The sequence below is a fragment of the Nelusetta ayraudi genome, unplaced genomic scaffold (assembly GCF_046127955.1).
Source record: "Nelusetta ayraudi isolate G7.1 ecotype Tasmania unplaced genomic scaffold, CSIRO-AGI_Nayr_v1 ptg000019l, whole genome shotgun sequence".
Classification (NCBI taxonomy): domain Eukaryota; kingdom Metazoa; phylum Chordata; class Actinopteri; order Tetraodontiformes; family Monacanthidae; genus Nelusetta; species Nelusetta ayraudi.
Genome location: NW_027466069.1, coordinates 7155349 through 7173815, shown reverse-complemented (window position 1 = coordinate 7173815; position 18467 = coordinate 7155349). Strand labels below are relative to the sequence as shown.

The 18467-nt window shown below is 47.9% G+C and overlaps 1 protein-coding gene across 5 annotated transcripts; it reads left to right on the top strand.

The window, feature by feature from the left end:
* The first annotated feature begins 1250 nt into the window (after nt 1-1250).
* On the top strand, nt 1251-18266 carry dennd2da (DENN/MADD domain containing 2Da). 5 transcript variants are annotated; one of them, XM_076026720.1, is made up of 17 exons: nt 1252-1522; nt 3637-3691; nt 3790-3876; nt 4713-4778; nt 10374-10421; nt 10511-10603; nt 11558-11733; nt 12277-12389; nt 12775-12844; nt 12958-13035; nt 13524-13664; nt 15984-16132; nt 16361-16532; nt 16610-16660; nt 16801-16882; nt 17047-17292; nt 17945-18266. In XM_076026720.1, the coding sequence occupies exons 1-17, from the start codon at nt 1463-1465 to the stop codon at nt 18010-18012; spliced, it is 1755 nt and encodes a 584-aa protein (XP_075882835.1). In that variant the 5' UTR covers nt 1252-1462; the 3' UTR covers nt 18013-18266. The 5 variants fall into 5 exon arrangements, with proteins under 5 accessions (XP_075882836.1, XP_075882835.1, XP_075882834.1 ...); XM_076026719.1 differs by having other exon boundaries at nt 3625-3691; XM_076026721.1 differs by lacking the exon at nt 10374-10421 and having other exon boundaries at nt 1251-1522; nt 3625-3691.
* Nucleotides 18267-18467: the final 201 nt, after the last annotated feature.

The window sequence follows — 18467 nt, the reverse complement described above, 5'->3', positions numbered from 1 at the left end:
GCACCATCTAGTGGGGTGAAAGTCAGTGGGTTTTATTACTCACGTTAAAAAAAAGTCAAATAAACTTTTTTTTTTTTTTTTCTTAAGAAAAAGTCATTGAGGCTCTCTGAGGAATGTTGCGGTAGTTTTCAGTGTCAACCTTTAAAGGACAACATGCAGTGTTCATAAACCGTGGCCCTTTAATCAGACAGTGTTCAGATAGAGAAAGCGTTCGAGCTCCGAACACCCATCGTGGGATTTATCTGCGCTGATGAAAGTCGAACATGTGGGACAAGGACCGTGTGATTAGACTCCCCAGTGATAGTTCCAGCGGTCTGGAGAGATACCGCGAGCGTCTTCGTCAGTCACTGTTTGCAGACATGATTCCGATCTGTCCTTAGCCCCGCCCACAAAGATGAGCCATCAGCCAGCCTCTGGAGGGAGCCGTTGCTCTTTGTGAAATCTTGGCTGACTGAGTTGAAAAGTCTTAAAATAAGAATCATGGAATCGTGCTTTTACGGACCCAGAAGTGTGTTTCTTTCGCCTGTTCGAAATCAACAACCTGGCGAAAGTCTCTCTCCTCCTCTATCCAGGTCCAGGTGTGTGTGGAGCTGAAGCTGAGAGGGAGAGCGTGCCGAGCACGAGGCGCCCTCTTGTGTCCGTGACGGGCGTGAGTCTGGTTTGTGAGGATGTGACGTGGTTAAAACCCTGAAGACTCTTCAAAATCTCACCAAACCTCCTCACGCCGTCCCTGGCTGTTGCTCCGCCCCCGTCCCCTCAGAGGACGTTGATTGGTTCGGTCATAAGCAGGGAAAACTGATACGGACCGGAGCTGGAATCCTCTAGAGCAGCGCTTCTCAACCGGTGGGTCGTGACCCAAAAGTGGGTCGCGGAGCTGTTCTGATTGGGTTGCAGCTTCGTGGGCAGTTTCCTTTTTAAAAAATAAATAAATTGTGGGTCCTGAGACTCCACTAGTTGAGAACCACTGCTCTCGACCCAAAGCCTTGTTAATGGCAGGGTCAGCGCATTCACCTCAACCTCCTGGCTGTGTTGGTGTTGCCGCCCTTGTTGCTACGAACCCTCCAAACAGGTTTTGCCTGAACAGCAAAATCAAAAACTCATCGACGCGGTGGCATTATTATCACCGTTTAGAAGTTGTCACACAGGTTCAGCTGCACGCAAACACACGCACGCGCACAGAATAAACACACACTCACACACACACACAATCTCACTGCACTTTGGTTGTGCAGTGAAAGAGGAAACCCCAGCCAGAGGGTGAAGTCCGCCGCCACTCCGCCGTGCACTTCCTCATACAAGTGCACTTGTCGCCTCGCACCCGCTACGACCAGTCGCGCTTGTGTGAGGCCTAGGCCGCCGCCCACTCTGCTGCTGCCACTGCCGCCGCCGCCACAGTTGAACTCACAGCCGGCGATGACACAACAGTGAGTGAGTGACTGTCGCCACTGAAACCAGAGGAGCGATGGCTTCCTACCAGCCAACCAGACAGAAGGAGCAGAGGGCGTCGCAGCGATCCGAGCCGGTGAGTGTGCGTGTGTGTGTCTGTGTGTGTGCGTGTGTGTGTGTGAGTGAGTGTGTGTTTGTGTGCGCTTGGGGCCCGCCGTTTCAAAGGCTCATGATGAGCTCCCCGCTTGACCTTTTTGACACTCGCCAGAGACAAGACTCATTTTCAATGGTGTGACACAACAACTTTGAACCTCCACTTCCTGTGCGTGCGAGCCTCCGCTGTTGCTAGTTGTTTTTTTGGTTTGTTTTTTTTTCCTTCCTCTGATTGCAGAGAGGGCCGGGCGGCCGCGAGTCCAGAGCCGGCTGCACTGTTTATAGCGTGCCAACACAGAGACGCCGTTTGATTATGTTGCCGCTGATGTTTCCACCTCCTGGTATTTGGCCGCCGCTGTTACAAACGCACGCTGTTACACAAACTGTCCCTGGCACTCTAAATATTGCCAAGATGCAGATTGATTTCAAAATCAGCGCTGCCTCGTCTTACGCACTTAGAGTTGAAATGTCACTCTTTTTTTTTTTCCGTAAATTGCATATGCGCTAACTTTAACGCTCTTGCATTCAGACTTAAAATCGTTTAGTCATGTTTGTGTTTGCCGGCTGGCGCCCTCTCTGGTGGGCGGGTGTCGTTGCTCGACAAACCTGAAAAAGTTGACCAGCCGAGTATTTCTCAGGCCACAAAGACGTTGACTGATTATGTGGAGGCGGAGTCTGTTCGCGTGGCATTACTACTTCAGGATGTTATCAGGGTTGCTGCACCCGGATGGGGCAGCACTGACTGCACACACCTTGACCGAGGGCCAAAGGTGCTCTGATTGGCTGGGATGGTTTCAGTTCTTCTTTTTTTTTTTAAGATAAGGCTGATCAAGGAGTTAAAATCCCCTGAAGGACCCCTCCTGTGGCCATTTTTTTTTAAAGGTGATTTAATATTTACTCCAGTACAAGTTACTGATTACTGTTTCCAAGAGTTTACCTAACAGGATTCATGAGTCACCTTGTGATTGAGGGGCGGAAGCAGGAGATCAGCGATAGGCGAAACAAACTCACCCATATACAAGGTCGTAAATGTGTGTTTACCGCGGCGGCGGCTGTGTGTCTTTGGACCTGAGGCGTGGCCCGTGGCTCCTGCCGCCCACTTCAGAGAGCGAGCAGGCAGCAGGACGGCCTGATGTGGCCGCCGCCGCAGCTGCGTGTGTTTTATTGTTAAATTGCTCTGCAATGTAAAACATTTGTGGCCCAGACAATCTTTGACGTCTAGAGTCAAAGACCTGGGAGCAGGTGGGGAGAGGGGCGGGGGGGTATGTTGTTTGTTGTCTGTTTGTATTTTCAACCATTACATTTTGTGTATTACGTCTGTCCTCTCTTTACATTTCTGCCAACGTTCAGTGAAACAACAGGTTTCTATCAAAAAATGTCCTCCGCCAGAGTTTTTTGAGGAACTGATAACTAAGGAAACAGAATCCAAACGTGCACGTGAGCCTCTTCGTTCTTCGGTTGTGCCTATGGTAAATGTCAAATTCAATATTTTCATTTCCAGTTTCGGTTCGTACGCCGTTCGAAAACCCAAAAAATATTCATCCCCTGCGTCATTTCTCCTATGCAAAAATCAGCCGATGACTAAAATGTTTCTTTTGACATTATTGTGTTGTGTCCGTGACGACACCACAAGACCAGACCAGCGACGCAGGAAGCAAAGGGGAGAAGAAGAAAAAAGTAGAAAAAAAATGCCTGTAAGGCATCAAAAACATAAATTACAAAGGACATTTATATTTAGACAAACACAACTGCACAGCTTTGATGAATTGCAGTGGTGAGGTGCAGTTTTCCCACAGAACATCGACCTGTCCCATAATTTTGGTTGGCTGTAATTAGCACTGCGGTCTTCACACACACTGGAAAGAAGAAGAAGACTAAGACAAAGAAGAATGAGAAGAAGCTCACAGCTGAGTTCTTTAAACGGAGGCCAGCTGAGTTGTTAATATCTACATTTCCTTTACAGGCTGAACAGAAAAAATATGACTGTCTTTCTTCCCATACAAGCAGTGAAGTTCTGAAGTACTTTATGGATTCAGTTCCTGGATTTTAGTTCAGTAACGGTGTATTTCTTTGACCATCCCCCAGAGCTTTGAGCAGCCGCTGTCACCAACCTCCAGGGGGAGCTTCTCCTTCTCATCGCTCCGCATTAAAAGTAGGGGATTCTGTTCTATTGTCTCATTCATTGCTCATCTTGTTCCGGTCCACGGCTCATGTGTTTACACCCTCCTGTCTCTGACAACTTTTCCACAGAGAGACACAACAGCTATGAAGAGGGTGGCTTCAACCAGCGGAGAGGGCGGCGCTTGTTTTCATCAGCCAGAGAATCCTCGAAAAACGGTGACTGGGGTCATTTTGTTACCTCATTCACAGAGAGCCCAGAGAAAACATTTATCAAAGGGGGTCAGCCTTCGATTTTCGATGCTTGGACTAAGTTTCCTTCTGTCAAATTCTAAACCAGTCAGATTTCGTCGCTGGTAACGGGTCCAGGCGGCTCATTGGTGCTGCGAGAGGTGAAGGTGGAGTTTAACCACAGTGTGTCCACAGCCAGTCAGCTAGCAGAGAAAAGCCTCCGGTGCCTGTAGTCCTTTGCTCCTCTTCTACGTACGAATTGTTGTCCAGCTGTGATCAGATTGACCAACTGCAGCATCCACGCTGACAAAATCATTTACACTGCAGCATCCACGCTGACGCAATAGCTGATTACACTGCAGCATCCACGCTGACACAATCACTGTTTACACCGCAACATTCACATTCACACTGACATTGTTACACTGCATCAGCCACACTGACACTGTTAATACCGCAGCATCCACACTGACACCGTTTACACTGCAGCATCGACTAAGACATTGTTAAACTGCATCATCCACATTGACACAGTCACTGTTTACACTACAGCATCCACACTAACAAAATCACTGTCACAATGCAACATCAATGCTGACAGAATCACTGATTACACTTCAGCATCTACACTGGGACAATCATTGCTTACAGTGCAGTATCCACGCTGACATGGATGCTGTCTACAAACTGTCAAAAAACATTTGGAATTTAAATCATGGTCCTGCTGCCCTTCTCAGCCATCAGAACTGCTCCATTAGAAAAATGTGATCACAGCTCTTTCTGCAGGTTGTGACTTAATCATACTTTTCATCTTTTAATTGCAGAGTCAGTCCGAGATGGAGGCGTTGCCATGCCGTTACCAAGATCTCAGGGCCAGGTGAACAAGACAGGTATGTAGAGAGGCTGCACAAAGGGGGGGGGGGGGGGGGGGTGAGAAACCCTCCATTCAGTATTTTTGTTGTCGTCACTGGCTTCTGACTTCACGCTCACCGAAGCACTGAACTGGATGCAAATTCACTGTGCCCAGTCACACGCATCATGCTCATGTGGCCTTGCATTGATAAACCACAAAGTGTGAAAAACACTTCTGTAACCAGTCACACTGCTGAGCCGCCCTCTGTTACCCCACCCTGCTTTGGGATTGTAAAATTAGACAAACTGCTCATACAAGTTGTTGTTGTCCTTGGCTGGCTGATGAAGCGTTGCTCAGATCTTCTCCAAGTCCTTCTTGTAATGCAAATTAATGCCGTCTGTACATTCCATAGGAAACTCCCTTAAAGTATTTATTGAGGTTGTGCTTCGTTATTAATCTGCTCTTTGGAGATTCAGTCTTTCCTGCAAAGCTTACCAAAAAATCCCCACCACAAAACTGAAACATTCAGAGTAATTCACCTGTTGCAACATTTTATCAACACTATCTCAGTTTGCAGCATTAACATACAGTAAGTACGTGCACGAACGTAGGTACAGGGTTTTACCTTTTTCTTCTGAGTGGTAATTGTGTCAGTGGTTTGGTATTTGTGAACTTTGTGATAATGATTACCTTAGCATAGGTGTGGACCTACTGAGAATATTTTTTCTTCGACATGATTTATTTTGCATTTGGTGTCTGTAAAATGTCTACTATTTGCACAGGTAACCACAGAGGGTGTGTGATGCATTTTGTGTGAATTAAAAATTAAAAAATAATTCTCAGTGCATTTGGTTTTAATTCTAAAAGTGAAACTAAAGCTTGTCTTAAAAAGCAATCTGTGATATATATATATATATATATATATATATATATATATATATATATATATATATATATATGTATATATATATATATATATATATATATATATATATATATATATAAATACACACATATGTGTGTGTGTGTGTGTGTGTGTGTGTGTGTGTGTCCAAATCAGCACATACAATTTTTCATGACACACCATTCTGTAGACACCTGTTTTTTTTGTCGACTCTACCGTAAATAGTGCTAAGCCAGGCAAAATGTTTTGAACTTTCCACTGCATCAGAAGTCTGACAGGATTAAAAAAAAAAAAAAAGTGAAAGTGAGCTCTGCTGTGGGAAATACACAATTCACTTGCAAACAGTTGAGCTAAACTACAATCCGCTCTCAAATGACGTCCAGCTGTTTGGCAAGAGCGAAATAAAAGTGAAAGTGTGCTTCACGGGGAAGAAATGTGGTGGGGAAAGAAACGATTTATCTTGTAAACTGTTATTGTTGGCTCGTTTCATTGCAGTGCATTTTTTGAGGTTGTCTCTCAGAGCGGCGGTGCTGCAAAAGGCAACCTTGATGTGGCCTTAAAGGTTAGCTTAAGGCAAATGGACTGTTTTGGTTTGTTTTCGGGTTTCTCCTTTCTTTTTTAATCTATCTTGAAGACGTTTTACCTCAGTACGCGATAGGCTGAAGAAGCGGAACTTGACAGAAAGCCTTGACAGCCAATCATTCTGTGGTTTTAGGTCGACGTGCTTCATTAATTTCCTGTTTGCCAGCGCAACAAAAAAATCACGACGTCGCAGGTTTCGTCTATTATTTCTTCTTTTATTATTTTGTCCGCGCTTGGCATGAACGCACCGCAGTCGGGGGCGGGGAGCAGGAGGTGTGAGCACGCGCGTCCCCCCTCTCGCCGGACTCAGTGAGCACGCGAAAGCAGAGAGAGAGAGAGAGAGACAAGCAGGCAGACGATGGAGCCCCGCGGTCGCTGCGTGACGACGAGCCCGCAGACGGCAAGGGCTGAGGAATAAGTGCGGACTGTCTGTTTGTTTCGTTTGTTTGTTTGTTGTTTTGCGGAGGTGAGCAAACATGAGTGAAGCGGTGACCAGGCGGAGGAAGGGCCCCGGACTGAGAAACTTCAGGAGCCGATGGAGTGAGTAGCCGACGGGGGTTCGAAGTTCGCGTCGCGGCGGCGGCGTCACTTGGCTGTTTCACACGGTCGTTGCCCGCGGAGGTCGTTAAGTGAAGCGGTTAACCGACTTCCGGGGACGGACACCTGTCGGGCTGGTGACCCGCCACCAGCAGGTTACCACATCCGGGTATTAAAAGTAGCAGCGTCCTGTTCCCATCCGGCTCGGTCAGTACCAGGGTGAAGTAGACTGGTAGAACTCAGTGAAACAAGTAGAGAACGATTGGCAGAGTTTGTGTGAAAAAGTCTGTTTTTATCTGTCCAGACGTGTTGCTATTGGTTGTGGTGAGTCTTCTTTTTTTTTTTTTTTTTTTTTTTCTTTTTTAAACGAAGGAATGTAATAGTTTCTTTCGTTGCTCAATCCTGATCAGACTTGAGCAGAACAGTAAATATTGTCAACTCATGCCAGAAAAGTGTTTTTGTTTTCTCAACACGCAACGATCCAACCTCCTTAAAAGAAACTTTACAACAGAATAGAATAGAATAGCCTTAATTGTCATTGTACAGGGTACAACGAGATGGAGATTTCAACTCCCTTGGTGTCAAAAAGAAAAGAGAAAAGAACAAAAACACCAGCATAAACAGTAACAAGAGCATTTAGAACACAATAAATACATGTACAAGTAAGACAATAGCAGCATGAATATGCACAGGTGCCGGAGTTATACGTAAAGACAGATTAAATGGTTATTTCACAGTGAGTGTGTAACTTATTGACACAGAAGTGCCATATTATCGCACAGTGATCAATGTGAGCAGTATGTGTGTGTGGATGGAGAGGGTGTACAGTTTCAACTGGCTTTGTGATTGTTGACTGCAGTGATAGCTCTTGGGAAGAAGCCATTTCTGAGTCTATTTTTTCCTGGTTTTGAGTGACCTGTACAAGAATCGAAAACAAAAGAACGTGTCAAGAGTTGGATGATGGACTGTGCCTTTGTAAACTGTGTAAATTGTAGGTCTTCTCCACGGCGTCATGCCTTCAATTTGTTCACTCTGCTTTTGAAAGTTTTTTCCGCGGAGAGACGTGGGAAAAAAACAAACCTTATTTAACTAATGGGGGGGTTGTTTTTGAGTTGTAGGACAGAAAGCAGACCCTGAATCCTGAAGCTGAAGAGAGTTTGAAGGGAAACAACCCTTCTTCAACCCGAGCTGTGTTTTGTGAGTACCTGTGCTCCCGCAGGTATACCTGTACACCTGAACGGCTGGCTGCGAATGCCATTCCTTTCCTCGCCCCGGAGAGCAGACGGCGACGGTGTTGCAACATGTCCTGCAGCCTGGGGCCGTTGAGCACCACTGCTGTTTACACGCACATGGAGGAAGACCCAGGACTGAAAAACATGCTCTGGTTCTCGAGCACAGTTTGTGTCCCTGGGGCCGTCGGACTTCTCAATGTCAGTTTTCTGAGCAGCTCCAGGTTGCTGACAGAGATAAAAGCTATGCCGCCGTTGACGTTGACGTCGCCTCCCCGTCTTTCCCTTCAAACGTTCCAGGCCTTCTCTCAAGGTTTCTCCCAGGAACGTGGGAAGTGATCCAGACTGGGAGCTGGACTTTGTCCAGCGGGACGCTCCGACCCGTGCGCGCCTCCGCGTTCGCTTGTCTCTCTCCCGTCTCTGTGTGTACGTGTTCATTTACCTTCTGGGAACCTGCACGTCTAGAGCTGCGCATGATTGCAGGGTCTTGCTCGGAAGTGAAACCAGGCTGCTGCTGGTTCACGATGCACCTTGTGGTTGAGTGTTTACGAGTTGTATTACCAGTTGCGCGTCTCAACAGGAGTCGATGGCGTGGAGGTTAGAGGTTCACAGTGGGTCGGCTTCCGCTGCTAGAAACAGGCTGCGTGTCGATGTCTCATTTTGGAGCATCTCCCACTTTGTTCACTCGCAGATTTTTTTTATGTTTGCGTCCGAGTCTGGCAGCGCCTGTGCCGCGCGCCGAGGGGTGATCGTCTGACCGTGACGCCTACTTTGGACGCGGCGAGCAGCGTTACGCTGTCTTACCTCCAGACCAATAAATAACTTTTAGGAGCCATTAGGCTACAAAAAGAGGTTGAGGCGGAGCTTCGATGGGCGGGGCTCTGCGGTCGGCCTGAATCAAAGACAACTGACACAGTCCACTGAACTCAACCTTCAGGTGGGTGTAAAAAAAAAAAGCGTCTGTGGGAAGATAGAGAAGAAAATACAGGGTTTGTCGCTGGTGTGGGTCTTGAGCAATCTGTGTGTGTGTGTGCTTCTGTAGCTGCAGGAGGCCACAACGCAATCTTGTGTTTGTATCCGCCTGTCTGCCTGTCTGTCTGTCTGTCTGTGGTTCTTGGGTGAAATGGACTCCACGAAGACACTTGGAGGCGTTCAGAGGTCGAGGGACGCGGTCACCAAACAGATTGAGGGTCATCCAGCCTCAGGACTGACTGACCGACTGGTTGTTGTGCAGCAGACTCTTTGCTTTGTTGGGTTGTGAAACATCAAAATCGCGCCAGGGCTGAGCTTCCAATGAACTCAGTGGAAAATGAAAAAAACAGGCTTCTGACCTTAATTTGAAAGGTTACAACTTTCTTTCGCTTTTGTTCTTCGGTTTATCTGGGGAGATAAACCGAAGAACTTCTTCGGTTTATCTGGGGAGATAAACCGAAGAACAAAAGTGAAAGAAAGTTGTTCCAAGAACTGGGGTGTTTCCGACCCCTAGCAGGGATACGTTCCACTGTGCTGTATCTCCTGGCTAAGCTTTTTTTTCCCGTGTGTGTGTGTGTGTGTGTGTGTGTGTGTGTGTGTGTGTGTGTGTGTGTGTGTGTGTGTGTGTGTGTGTGTGTGTGTGTGTGTGTGTGTGTGTGTGTGTGTGTGTGCGTCTGCTGTTTTTCCTTTCTTGTTTTTTTTAATGATACAGATATTTTGAAGATATACAGAAAATGAAACACAGACTATATGTGTGTGTGTGTGTGTGTGTGTGTGTGTATATATGTTGTTTTTTAAAAAAACAACATGTGCAAACAATGTGCAAAGTTTGCAGCTGACTTCGGACATTTTTGTTTGTGGATGATAAATTTAAGTATTGTACAAAAGTTCTGATTCTAGATTCTAAGGCTCAATCTTGGAGAAATCTACAATTTAATATATATATATATATATATATGTTTATGTATATGTATGTCCTTCAAATTGAATGAGTAGGCGGCCAAGCTTGTTTGAGCATTGCTGCATTGAAGTCAGCGGCAGCGGGTTTTCCCACGGTGACTGAATGCAGCATCGATGAGCCAAGACAAGTTTTTTTCCTCGGGGGAGGAAAAGTAAACAAATGACTCAGCAGACACGCGGAGGATCAACGGAGGGAGCAAACGTGCGTCGCCGGGGCAACGCTGACGAGCCGCTCACATCCGCGTCTCGGAAGTCGCTGGGACTGCACGGATTAAAAGTCGCGCGACGTTGCCGCTCACCCTTCAGCTGCGCCACAAAGCTTGCATTCATAGCGCGTGTGCTTCTTCCCCCTGCCGAGCCCCCCCCCCAACACGAATCAGGTTTTCGCGATCGACTCATTTTCTCTGATTTATTTATGTTGCGTTCTTTTCTTTTTTTTTGCCCCCAGGTGAGCAGCCGAGAGGTAACCTGATCTCCGACGTCGGCGGGAAAGGCAGTGAGTGACTCTTGACCTCTCTGGGTCACCGGTGTCCAGGCGCTGCGCAGCACTGACGCCGGTTTGTGTGGTGGTTTTCCTCCCGTCAGACCTGCAGTCGGCGGACGATGAAGGCGAACACCGGGGCGCCCTCAAGAGGTTCAGTGCCATGTGGTCGTCCTTCCGCAGAGGCAGGAGAGAGCGTGAGTGGCTTGATCTTCTTCTCCTCCTCCTCCTCCTCCCCCTGGACAGGTGTCTGCTTTGACTCCGCCTGAAAGCGAGTCCCTCTGATGGATTCAAACCCAAACAGACAAAAGACTCGGAAAGCTCAACGCAATCCATCTCGGACTGACTCAGTCTTTTTTTATTTCCTCAGTCTGATTTTTTTTTTTTTTTTTTTTTTGCTCACGTAATTCAAGTCGAATACAAATGGCGAAAAAAAAAAAAAGACGTTGACCGATGTGAAGCGAAGGAAATGTTGTAAAACGGGGGGGAGATTTACTGCCGCTGTGCAGGTCTAGCCGTCCGTTAGGAGCCAGCAGGCCATGAAACAGTGTTGGACTGCGGCCCGGGAAGTCTCCTGCAGAAATGTTGGAGTTGTAGGAGCTGAACGCTCTCCATGTTTGGTCCTTCCTTTCGAGGACACAAAGCAGAACCTTCCAGTCCCGGATGGCGCTGTGGCCCCAGCAGCACCTCAGAAATCTTGCTCTTGGCCTCCATTCAGGCTGATGACGGAACCGGCCAGTCGCCCAGAGGTCCGGCGACACCTGTGCGCTCGTGCTTAGTGCCAGCAGGGGAGCCTCCCCCAGACCCCCGCGGGCCCACAGAACCGACCCGCCGTGCTTTTATATCGACACAGAAAAGGCCGGAATGCCGCAGACGTGACGCGAGGCGAGGCGGCTGCGAAGGAAGACAGAGCAACACTTTGGCCGTTTGTGTGCGGCTGAATAGCGGAGTGTAAACACAGCAGGACAGCAGGCAGTTGGAGGCGGCCGGGCCGAGACAAATCACCCTCCTCCAAAACATCTCCTCCATAAACACCTTCCGCCATGTTCCAACATCACTTCCAGGCTTTTTCTTCGACCCCTTTTGCGATCTTTGTCCCGATTATTGTTGGTTTTTTTTTTTCATTTTTTTTGTTTCCCGTCTCCACGCAGGAGGCAAAGACGGCGACAGCGCGGAGCCCCCGGGCCCGGCGGCGGAGGACGACTCCTCTCGGCAGCTGCGCTACGTCAGCGGGCAGTACTTCTTCGAGTACCTGGTGGTGGTCAGCCTGCAGAAGGCCAAAGGCAGCAGCAGCTACGAGCCACAGATCACCTACCAGTTCCCCAAGGTTGGTCAGTGGGGCAGCGTTTTGTCCAACCGCCACTTAGTTCTGAGGAAGAGACGAGACCTTGAATATTAGAGCAGGAGGTGCCGCTGTGTTGACCCAACCCAACCTGGCTGGTACCTCCAAGCTCGTCAGACCAAGAGACTTTTACACCATCGTGTCCAGTCTGGAGTTGAAGCTGAGAAGAAAATGCATCTTCATGTCAACTGGTTTTATGTTTGAAATGTTATGGCTCAAATGGTGACTCTGTTCCTTTCTCCTATGGCTGTGGTTACTCGTATGGTTTGACTTGGCACATGTTGTCGGCTCCTACATGGACCATAAAGTCATAAAGGTTAAAAACCATGTTTAAGATATTAATCATCATATTAATTTGTCCCTCCCATCATGTTATTCCTCTCTCATTCAGCCCTATAATGTCCAAGATCTTTGCACAGCCAATAGCAACTTTTCCTAATGGGGACAAAGGCAACAGTGGTGCCGTGCAGAGGTGTTTTAAATAGTTTGTGTGTCTTTGTGCTTTGTGTGTGTGTTGTTGACGTGCAGAGAGATGGGATGGCGAAGTATCAGAAGGAGGAGGAGGAGAAGACGCTGAAGGCCATCACGCTGTTCTGTTTCCCAGAGGGCATCAACTGGGCTCCTCTGACCGAGTACCACAGGTCGGTCTCACCATCCTGCATCCTGCAGACCTACACCAACCTGCAGTCCCACACCGTCCTACACCATCCTGCATCCCTACACTATCCTACAGTCCCACGCCATCCTGCATCCTACAGACCTACACCAACCTGCAGTCCCACACCGTCCTGCAGTCCAACACCAGCCTACAGTCGTACACCAACCTGCAGTCCCACACCGTCCTACACCATCCTACAGTCCTACACCATCCTGCAGCCCTCCACCATCCTGCAGTCCTACACCATATACATACATATATAATATTGAGAGCTGTGGTTGTGGTTGTTGCTGTCCTGTGTTTCAAACCCACGAGAACATTGCTGAAGATGTTCTGAGCTTCTCCTACTTGTCTTCCTCTCCCTCCAGTGAGACCTTCTCCTTCGTCCTGACGGAGATCGACGGCAGCCGGAGGAACGGTTACTGCCGCAGGCTGTTGGTCAGTTGGGCCGGGGTGTCTGCCGGTTTGTGTTGCGCTGCTCTGCATTGTGTTGTGTTCGCGACGACGTGGTCTCAGCCTCTTTTTCTTCTCCATGTGTTGGTCTCCTGCAGCCTGGAGGGAGGGGAGCTCGACCCCCCGAGGCCTACTGCATCATCAGCTCGCTGGCCTGCTTCGGACTCTTCTCCAAAGTGAGTCTCAGTTACGATTTAACCAACACGATTGTGGAGTCTTGGTGTCAGTTTGACGTTTTGGTGTAGAAGCAGATGGAAAATATCAATTTAAGAAGAATATGCAGTTACAAAAAAAGGAGGCCAAGGACAGAATTCTAAAAATACCTGCTATTCTATCATTTGGCCAGCAGGGGCCGCCAAAAGTGGTTGCATAGAGACTACAGATGACTGGCTGTCAAAAAAACCCGAATGGTTCTTAATTATTTTTTTTTTTGGTTGGTCTAAATTGCCATGGAAAATAGAAAATGATAATTAAACTGCTCTAATGTCCATTTTGTCCAATTTGATTCTTTAAGACCAAACTCTGGACTGAGTCGAATCATTTATCATTTTATCAGGCTTTCTGCACACGTTTTAATGTATTTGTCTTATTTGTGTGTGTGTGTGTGTGTGTGTGTGTGTGTGTGTGTGTGTGTGTGTGTGTGTGTGTGTGTGTGTGTGTGAAGATATTTGACGAGGTGGAGAAGCGACGGCAGATCTCCATGGCCATGATCTACCCATTCATGCAGAAGCTGAGGGAGGCTCCGTTCCCAGCTCCGGGCAACACAGTGGAGATTAACAGCTTCATTCCAGAGTCGGGCACTGAGGTCAGAGCCACACTCCTCCTCCTCCTCCTCCTCCTCCTCCTCTTCCTCCTGCTGCTGCACAGAGGAGTTCACTCACTGCTCCACACTTTAGTTCTGAGGCTGAAACACAACTGTTCGAATCCTTTAGTGTGCTACACTGAACACAGCAACGATTTTAAAGGTCTCTGGCTGTGTCTGAAAACTCCCCTTAGTCCACTTGATGTAGTATTGTACCTCCGACGGTCGCGAACCAGGCAAGATATCCCATCATGCATTGCGCTCACGCTGAACCAAAGCTAGTAAAAGCAAGAGGAGCCAAGCATTATTTCCTTAATGTGGAAAGATGCTTAGTGTAGTATGTACTTGGCACAAAAATACACATATATATTTATGTAAACAAACGTATGTATTTATTTATATATATATTTCTTACCACCTGCCGACGTGAAATTTGAATAACGCGACCACGATGATGTCATTAACAGTGACAAAGAGTAGCATCTGAATGTTTTGTTGTTTTTTTTTATTTGGCTAATGAATCTCTCTGCTCTCATGAATTACCAAAAAAAACTACACATTAGTAGACAAAAGGAGTAACCAATACACAACATGTAGCTGGTAAATATATAGACATAAAATAAATAAATAGACAATTGTGCAACAGAAAGGCAACATACAATGAAGTGGGTGGTGCAAGTACAAAAAGAGAACAGTCACACAGTGCAGCTGTAAACAGGTGGTAGTTTCGTGCAATTACAGTACAGTACAGTGTAGTTACAGACCAGTTCAAGTAAGTTTCCCCGGATTGAGACTTGATGAGTAAGTCTAAGTTGCCTTTCTGGGCTGCTTAGACTAGGGCGCAGGAAACTCTGGACAAAGCTGTTTCCAAGCCTTGAGTGTGTGTGTGTGTGTGTGTGTGTGTGTGTGTGTGTGTGTGTGTGTGTGTGTGTGTGTGTGTGTGTGTGTGTGTGTGTGTGTGTGTGTGTGTGTATATGTGTGTGAGATATGTTAGGATTATTTCTAATACTTTTGGTCAGCCCTGCCCTCCGTATCTACAACACTGTCTTGTTGTTGACGTCGCTGCCAACAGGAAACGTGGCCTTGTAAGGTTTCCGCACCGCGTGGGCGGAGTCCCCCCCTCTCCCCCAACCCTCCGGCGGGTTTCCCAATAACGGCCTACGGGAGGGAAGTGCTCTGGATGAGGCAAGACGCGGCGGCTGTTTTGATCAGCGTGCTTTCCTGTGGAGAGGAGGGGAAAAAAAGACAGAAAAAAATCCCAACAGCGAGTTCCTCTCTCGCTGACGTGGTCTGAGCCACGTGTTTGCACTTTCAGAAGAATGCAGAATTTCGAGAGAATTTGGGGGTGGGGGGGATAAGTGAGGTGGAGCAGCTGGGAGTCGCAGTCCCAGCTATAACCCTAACAGTCGGTGAGTCACTCCACGTGTGTTAATGATCCACCAGGGGGAGCTAGCAGCTCAGTGCCCACCGTGGCAAGAGAACTTCAGTCCTGCCACAGGTTTCAGAGTCGATCACCAGACGTCTGAGCGACAGTGGGGAAACACAGGTTTGCTCCCCCTATACCAGACAGTAAAGATTGACTCCTGGTTCTGATTCTGGAGATTTGGAAGCTTCTAGAAGTCATGACAAAGATCTGGTGAATCAAATAGAGTAGAATCTCTCCTGTGTTCACCAGCAAATCGATGAGGACGGTGAGAGAGAGAGTAAAGATCCTCCTGTGATGGGTGTGGGTGGCTCCGGAGTCGTGTCTGGACCTGTCACCGCATTACCCAGAATTCCCTGCAGGGCCTCCAGGAGTCTCGTCCAATTGTGCGTTCACCTGCATGACGGACGTCTTTCGGATCCCAGCTGCCTGAGGCCAAAAGGGGCGGGACTCACTCGTTGTGTGGGGGCCTGCGTCTCTCACACACACACACACACACACACACACACACACACACGAGGAGAGAACTGTGCCATAATCTCCTCTTTCATCTCAGACACTCCAGCAGCGCTTCACAAACTCTAATAGAGCACATGACTAAAAAAATCAGCCCTGCCTACCCTCCCTACATAGTGTATTAAATACTGTGTCCACTGGGGGGCACCGGTGGCTGCTCCATACTGCCCCCACCCACCACTTTAGCAACGTCCAGCTCAGAGGGGCCAAACTGACGGCAGCATTTTGTGTAGTTATTCCCTCACAAGCAGGTTTAAACACAGCAGCACTTTAATCTGAATATCTGTGTGTGTGTGTGTGTGTGTGTGTGTGTGTGTGTGTGTGTGTGTGTGTGTGTGTGTGTGTGTGTGTGTGTGTGTGTGTGTGTGTGCGTCCTCCACCAGATCATCCGGCTGACGCGGCCGCTGGACTCCTGGTTGGAGCACGTCAGCTTCTCCACGCTCTTCGACTGCCTGAGCGACAAGGAGGTGCTGCTGGTGTTCGCCGCCGCCGTCCTGGAGAGACGCATCGTCTTCATCGCCGAGGAGCTGGGGTGATGACGAACGCACGCACACGCACGTACCACAAACACACGACAACACAACAAACCTGTTTAATAATTAAGGGTTGTCAAACAATGATTTTTTTTAAATTGAAATGAATCTCTGGTTTCCGTAGTTAACTGCGATTAATCGGGTTTTGATTTGCAGGTTTAGATTTTATTTTGCATTTCAATACATATATATCCTCCTCCTCCTCCTCTGACCCTGACCCTCCGCAGGACGCTGTCTCAGGTCATCCACGCCGTGGCCGCCCTCCTCTACCCCTTCACCTGGCAGCACACCTTCATCTCCATCGTGCCGGAGATCCTCATTGACGTGGTGATGGCGCCCACGCCGTACCTGCTGGGCGTCCAGAAGCGCCTGCTGGACCTGGTCACCGACCAGAGCGACGTGAGTCGTTGTCGTCTTTGCTGTTATTGTCATCATCAGGCAGAACTCGTGTCATCTTTCTCCTGTTTGCAATGCAGCTGCTGGTGGTCGACCTGTCTGCAGACAGGAAGGAGACTTTTATCGTCTCGGTAAGTTTTTCAGGGTGCCTTAAAATGAATGTTCCCTCTAATGTGGAATTTCCCCTCAAGATTTTGTATCTATTAAAAAAGAAAAGTGTAAATGTGCACATTGTCTGTCGTAAGCCTGGTTCCTCCTGGTCCTCCTCCAGAGCGGTGATGAAGATTCGATTTTGCCTCCGAAGCTCCGGGCTGAGATCTTGGAGGCGCTGGCGGACCGACGGAAAGCTGCCTGTGAGTCGGCAGGAGAACCAACCTGGTGAGGCAGGAAACAGACCTTCGTCGCTAACCCTCTCTCTCTCTCTCTCTCTCTCTCTCTCTCTCTCTCTCTCTCTCTCTCTCTCTCTCTCTCTCTCTGTCCCCCTCTCTCTCTCTCTCTCTCTCTCTCACTCACTCAGCGGGGGAGGAGCTGAACCGCGTGGTGTCCGAGGCCTTCCTGCACTTCTTCGTGCGGACCGTCGGCCACTACTCCTCCTATGTGAAGCGCGGCCGGAGAGGCGAGCCGGCCGTGTTCGAGAAGAGGAGCTTCTACAAGGCCATCGACTCCAAGACCACGCGGCACTTTGTCAAAAAGTTCCTCCAGACGCAGATGTTCGACCTGTTCATCCAGGAGGTGGAGCAGCAGCAGCTCGGCCCCCAGCAAGGTGAATTCAGCAATGCAGCAGCTGCACAGCGTGGTTGGCTGCGGTGTCTCGCGCTGCCTCTGCTGGCAGAAAGCTTGAAATCTCTGTTCATTCGTCTATCAAAATGTCTTTAAATTCTCAAAGGAAAAAAACAAAGACCATAAAAAATAAACCAATGCAAACAATCACTTAAAAAAAAAAGAATAAATAAGCGCCATAAGAGATAATTTTCCATCCAGCAAATTGTGCTTTTGGCCACCAGGTGGTGCCAGACTTCTTTGGTTGTTACCGGCAGGCAGTGAAGACGTTAATCTCGTTTTCCTGATCTCATTAACTTCCTCCCGCCGGCGATGATGTCACAGTAGAACCACTGAACCCCAACATTTTCTCCTCACGGCTGCTTTAGACATATGCTGCCCGCCCTGTTTATATAGTGACCTGCTGTTTATGGAGTTGTAGTTGCTCACAATTTAAAAAAAAGAAAATGTGCAATTTATTTTTAGTGACTTTATCCAGCTTGAAACCTACACTTGTATTTCAAATTGATTTCATCTCTCATTTATTCCATTAAGATTCTCCACTGAAAAAAAATCTCAGAAGCTGAGATACATTGAAATTATATTGGAAAAAAAAACTCTTCTGCACTGACATTTTTTTTTCTTTTGTCCTGCAGGGATATTTCACAAGAAGATCCTGGAGTACCAGGAGAAGAAGAAAAAGGAGCCATCAAAGAAACACTAGCCGTGAGCGAAGGCCCCGCTCCTCCCCGACCCGCTCGTGTACATAGGACAAGATGTGAATGTTGCACTGTGTTGGATTTTAAATGATTGTGTAGCGATGTTTGAATTACTGTACGGCTGTTTGTTGCTGCTACTCTGTGAAACACTGGCGCCATCAGAGCCTCAAGTTCCATGTGCTGCTCGTCAGCTGGCGGACGCTGTGTGTCGGCGACGAGATCATTTCAAATAAAGACCACTTTTTTTTTTTTAACTCAACACACCGATGTTTCTTCTTTGTGTCTCTGGTCTGTGTCTGTCACCGTGACGTGTGCCTTCAAACAAAAGTTAAAGTCTTAGTAGCGGGAGGGCCAACAATGAGAAAATTCACAGTAAAGACCTGAACTTCAACAATGACGATAAGTCAAGGCCTGAAAGTTCCAAGGTTTTAGGAGCAAAGAGAGCTCCTAGTTTATTTTA